This window comes from Engraulis encrasicolus, unplaced genomic scaffold (genome assembly GCF_034702125.1).
Source record: "Engraulis encrasicolus isolate BLACKSEA-1 unplaced genomic scaffold, IST_EnEncr_1.0 scaffold_105_np1212, whole genome shotgun sequence".
NCBI lineage: Eukaryota > Metazoa > Chordata > Actinopteri > Clupeiformes > Engraulidae > Engraulis > Engraulis encrasicolus.
The window spans coordinates 2505-7500 of NW_026944526.1; the positions used below are offsets into that span (position 1 = coordinate 2505).

At 49.0% G+C, this 4996-nt stretch overlaps 1 protein-coding gene across 1 annotated transcript in view; it reads right to left on the bottom strand.

The window, feature by feature from the left end:
* Positions 1–305: 305 nt before the first annotated feature.
* LOC134441996 (endothelin receptor type B-like) overlaps positions 306–4996 on the bottom strand; it is a 21042-nt gene continuing 16351 nt past the window's right edge. Inside the window, exon 5 of the mRNA XM_063192363.1 lies at positions 306–443. Within this exon, the coding sequence (XP_063048433.1) occupies positions 306–443 (138 nt within the window). The remainder of the gene's footprint in view (positions 444–4996) is intronic.

Below are 4996 nucleotides of genomic sequence, written 5' to 3' on the forward strand. Positions count from 1 at the left end.
TGTAGTGTAGTGTAGTGTAGTGTTGTGTAGAGTAGAGTAGTAGAGTACAGTAGAGTAGAGTAGTGTAGTGTAGTGTAGTGTAGTGTAGTGTAGTGTAGTGTAGTGTAGTGTAGTGTAGTGTAGTGTAGTGTAGTGTAGTGTAATTTAGTGTAGTGTTGTGTAGTGTTGTGTAGTGTTGTGTTTATTACCTGAGTAGTTTGCAGCGGTTTGGGTGAATAGAATAGAATAGAATAGAATAGAATAGAATAGAATAGAATAGAGTACAATAGAGTACAGTAGAGTAGAGTAGAGTAGAGTCTAGTGCGTTACCTGAGCAGTTCGCAGCGGTTGGGGTCGTCTTCATTGTAGATGGTGAGTTTGAGGATTCTGCTGAGGTGAAGCGGCAGCCAACACAGAGCGAAGACCAGGACCAGGCAGAAGACCGTCTTAGCAACCTCACGCCTCTAGAAATACACACACACACACACACACACACACACACACACACACACACACACACACACACACACACACACACACACACACACACACGCACACACACACACACACACAGACACACACACACACACACACGAGGGAGAAGACCGTCTTAGCAACCTCACGCCTCTACAAACACACACACACGCACACACATGAGGGAGAAGACCGCTAGATTTATGCTTCAGACGCATAGCCTCTGCGTTTGTCCGTCTTCTGTCTGTGCGAGTCCACGCCCCCCGCGCAGAAGCTCTGCGCCCGTCGACGAGCGCCTCGAAAAAATTCGAACTATCTGTCGGACGGACGCGGAGGACGCAGAAAAAAAGGCACTATGATTGGTCGTTTCGCTACTTCCTTGTTCTTGTGGCAGCGCAATGCCGGTAGCTGTTATAAACTGTATTAATGCTGTGATATCCGTGGTCTTTGTAATAACGGAGACGGAGACAGGGATACGTTTGACTGTTTATGAGAAAGTCATGGCTGAACTGAACTACAGTCACATAACTGGGAAGATATATATAATCGCCACAAGGTGGCGATCAAACACTAAATAACATAAGGCCCATATATAACACTCCTCCCCTTTTAGTATAGAGAACCCTTTCCTTAATTGCTTCAACACATAAAATGAACAAGGGTTTAATCTTACAAAAACTTAGTTGGTGCCTGTTCTAAGAAACTAAGAGATCCAAAAAATATAAGGTTACAAAATACATTTGCTCCCAAAGACCCCAACCTAACAAAACCCACCCAATCACCAGTCCAGTCTCTTTGGAGCAGTGTGACACCTTTGAGGATACCTGCGTGGTTCTGGTGCAATGGTGGAAGCCATGGTTGGTGGTGTTCGGGCTGTTGAAGGTGAGGCGACAGGCACCGGAGGTACAGGAGTCACCGGAGCCGGGGTGTGGGTAGTTACCTGTGGCCGAGCTGAGGTGTGTGCATCTTGCTCATCATTGCTGGCCCCAGTAGGCTCCGCTGTTGCAGGTGGATTTCTCCCGCAGGCTGGCAGCACTATATCTTGGTCACTTGCTGTGTCCGTGGCCTTGCCACTGGCCACCTCTCCAGATGCCCTTGAAGCCAGCATGTGATCAATATGAACTGTGCGCTCTCGTACCCCATCATGAATCAGGTAAGTCACTGGCCCTAAGCGCTTTGCTACTGTTGCCCTTTTCCATTTCTCCTTCCCCTCGCGGAAGTTTCTGACCTGGACTAGGTCTCCTTCATTGAATTCCCGTAGAACAGACGAGGGACGGTCATGGTATGCTTTTTGTTTGGCCTGCTTAGCCCTCCATGAACTTTGCACGATCAGGCCTGAGAAGACTGAATCTGGTCCGCAATTGCCGCTTTAAGAACAATTCTGCTGGTGTGCAGCCTGTCACAGCATGGGGTGTGCTGCGGTACATTAGGAGGAAGTTAGCAAGCTGATGCTGAAGAGGAGTTTTGTTGGCTGCATGGCCCTCACTGAGCACCTGCTTCAGCAACGACGCCTTCAGTGTTTGCACCGACCTCTCCGCAGCCCCATTCGAGGCAGGGTGATACGGCGGAACCAAAGTCTGCTTGACTCCATTATTTTTCAGAAACCCTTGGAATTCCGCAGAGGTAAATTGCGGCCCATTGTCGCTCACGCATTCTTCTGGCAATCCATAAGCCGCAAATAGACCCCGAAGGACCTCAATGGTTTTGGATGCGGTTGTGGAGGTCATGTGGACCACTTCAAGCCATTTTGAGTGGCTGTCCACCACCACCAGGAAATGCTGCTTGTCTTTTTCAGCAAAATCAATATGTATTCTTTGCCATGCTCGAGCTGGCCACTTCCAGCAGTGCAGCGGTGCCACCCCAGGCATTTTCCTCGTTGTGTCACAAGCTATGCACTTTTGTGCTTTGACTTCGATGTCATTGTCTATTTGAGGCCACCACATGCAGCTCCTGGCTACACCTTTCATACGGCAGATGCCCTGGTGTCCCTCATGTAAGTCATTCAGCAGTCGTTCTCTGTAAATTGGAGGGATGACCACTCGAAGCCCCCACAAAATGCAGCCATGGTCAGCAGAGAGCTCAGACCTCCTACTGAAAAAACGGTTGCAGCCGGCTATCCTGCACCTCATCAGGCCAACCCTCCAGAGTGTAGGTCAGCACTTTGTGGAGGACAGGATCTTTCTTGGTGTTTTCGGCTATCTCAACAGCTTGCACTGGCAGTTCATCCACGTAGGAGAAGTAGAAGATTCCCTGTTCGGCCGCAGTGTCATCTTTCTGTGTTCTTGGCAGTCTGGACAATGCATCAGCATTTCCATGATCCTCTGATCTGCGATACTCAATGTCATATGTGTAGGCCATGAGAATTAGCGCCCAGCGCTGCATTCTTAATGCTGCCAGAGTTGGGATAGCTGACTTAGGCCCCAGAATGGCTAACAGCGGCTTGTGGTCAGTAGTCAGTATGAATTTCCTCCCATAAAGGTATTTGTGAAACTTTCTGACCCCGAAGATAATTGCAAGTGCCTCCTTTTCGATTTGGGCATACTTCTTTTCCGCTTCCGTGAGGGTGCGGGATGCAAACGCAATGGGCTTTTCCTCACCGTTCTCCAACACGTGTGAAATCACTGCCCCCACCCCATACGGAGAAGCATCACAGGCCAGCCGTACCTTTTTCCTGGTGTCATAATGCTCCAGAGCTGTGCTTCCCAAGAGCCGCTCCTTACCCTGCTGGAAAGCAGCATCGCAGGCAGATGTCCACTCCCAAGGCACATCTTTCTTTAGCAAAGCATGAAGTGGCTGTAGCAGAGTGGCTAAATCTTTCAAAAAACGCCCATAGTAATTTAAGAGGCCCAAGAACGACCGGAGCTCTGTCACATTTGTAGGCCTAGGAGCATTCACTATGGCTGTCACTTTTTCCTCTGTGGGGTGCAGGCCCTCTCCATCAATGAGGTGCCCCAGATATTCCACTTGGTTCTTCATGAACTGACATTTTGTGGACTTTGCCCTGATTCCGAATTTCTCTAGTCGGCTCAAGACCTCTGCCAATCTCAGTAAGTGGGCTTGCTCTGTGTCTGCTGTGACAAGTATGTCATCCAAAAAACAGGTGACTCCCTCCAGTCCCTGCAGCACCTGATCCATAACTCCTTGAAAAATTGAGGGTGCACTGGAGACCCCATACGACAAGCGATGGTACCTGTACAGGCCACGATGGGTATTTACTGTCAAATACTTCTCAGATTCGGGGCTCAGCTCTAGCTGTTGGTATGCGTGCGACAGATCCAGCTTTGAAAACCACTTCCCCCCTGCCAAGGTTGCGAACAGATCTTCTGTATTTGGCAGTGGGTATGTTTCCTCCTCCACACTGTTGTTAATGGTGACTTTGTAATCTCCGCATATTCGGATACTTTTGTCTGCTTTTGGGACCACCACTAAAGGTGAGGCCCACTCACTGTTATCCACTTTAGAGATGACGCCCATAGCCTCCAGCCTGTCCAGTTCTTTCTCCACAGTCACTTTCAAAGCATAGGGTACCGATCTGGCCTTCTTGAAAATGGGTATGGCCCCAGGCTTGATTTTGATGTGTGCTTTGAATCCCCGGATGGCGCCAGGCCCCTCTTGAAACACCGACTCATATTGCTGGAGCAACGCCGCCACCTCTGGCCGCTGGTCGTTTTTGCCTTCAACAGCAAATATGCTTGTCCAGTTGAGTCTGATCTTCTTCAACCAATTTCGCCCTAACAGCGCAGGCCGGTCCCCCTTAACGATTACAAGTGGCAGTGTGTGGCTCTGACTGCCATACTTAACTGCCACGTTTACTTGACCCTTCAAGGGAATGGCATCTCCAGTGAAAGTTGCCAATGTCAAATTACATGGCTGCAGAGGTAAATGTGACAGGGCCTGCAGGTACACTTTCTCTGACACCAGTGTCACCGCAGCCCCAGTGTCTAACTGCATTTGCACTGGACTGTCTTCAATGTGCATCTGCACGTCAATGCCACGATTCCCATCTGTAGCTGTGTACACTGACCAAATTCCAAAAAGCTCATTTTCACTTTCATTAGTTGCATCATCTTGTTCAACATACTGAGTGGGCATAGCTTTGTTTCTACTTCTGCAAGCTCGAGCAATGTGCCCCGTTTTCGAACAATTGTGGCATTTTTCATTCTTAAACCTGCAAGTGCTGGCTGCGTGTTTGCCTCCACATCGATAACACTGTGTACTCACGTCTGCCGATCCTTCGAGTGGGTTACCACTTGCATTGGCACGCCTCATTTGTTCACGTTTTACTCTCTGGCTTGATACGGTGCACACCTCTGATGATGTCGCCTTTGCCTTGTCTGATAATTCCGTTGTGTTTTTAGACGCCATTTCCATCGTGCATGCAATGTCGCAAGCAGATTTGAATTTCAACTCACGTTCTGTTAGAAGTCGTTTTTGCATCGCCTCTGACCGCAATCCACAGACAAATCGGTCTCGGAGTGCTTCATCCAAATGTCCAGCATAATCACAGTGTATCGAGAGCTGTTTCAGGGCTACAATAAAGCTG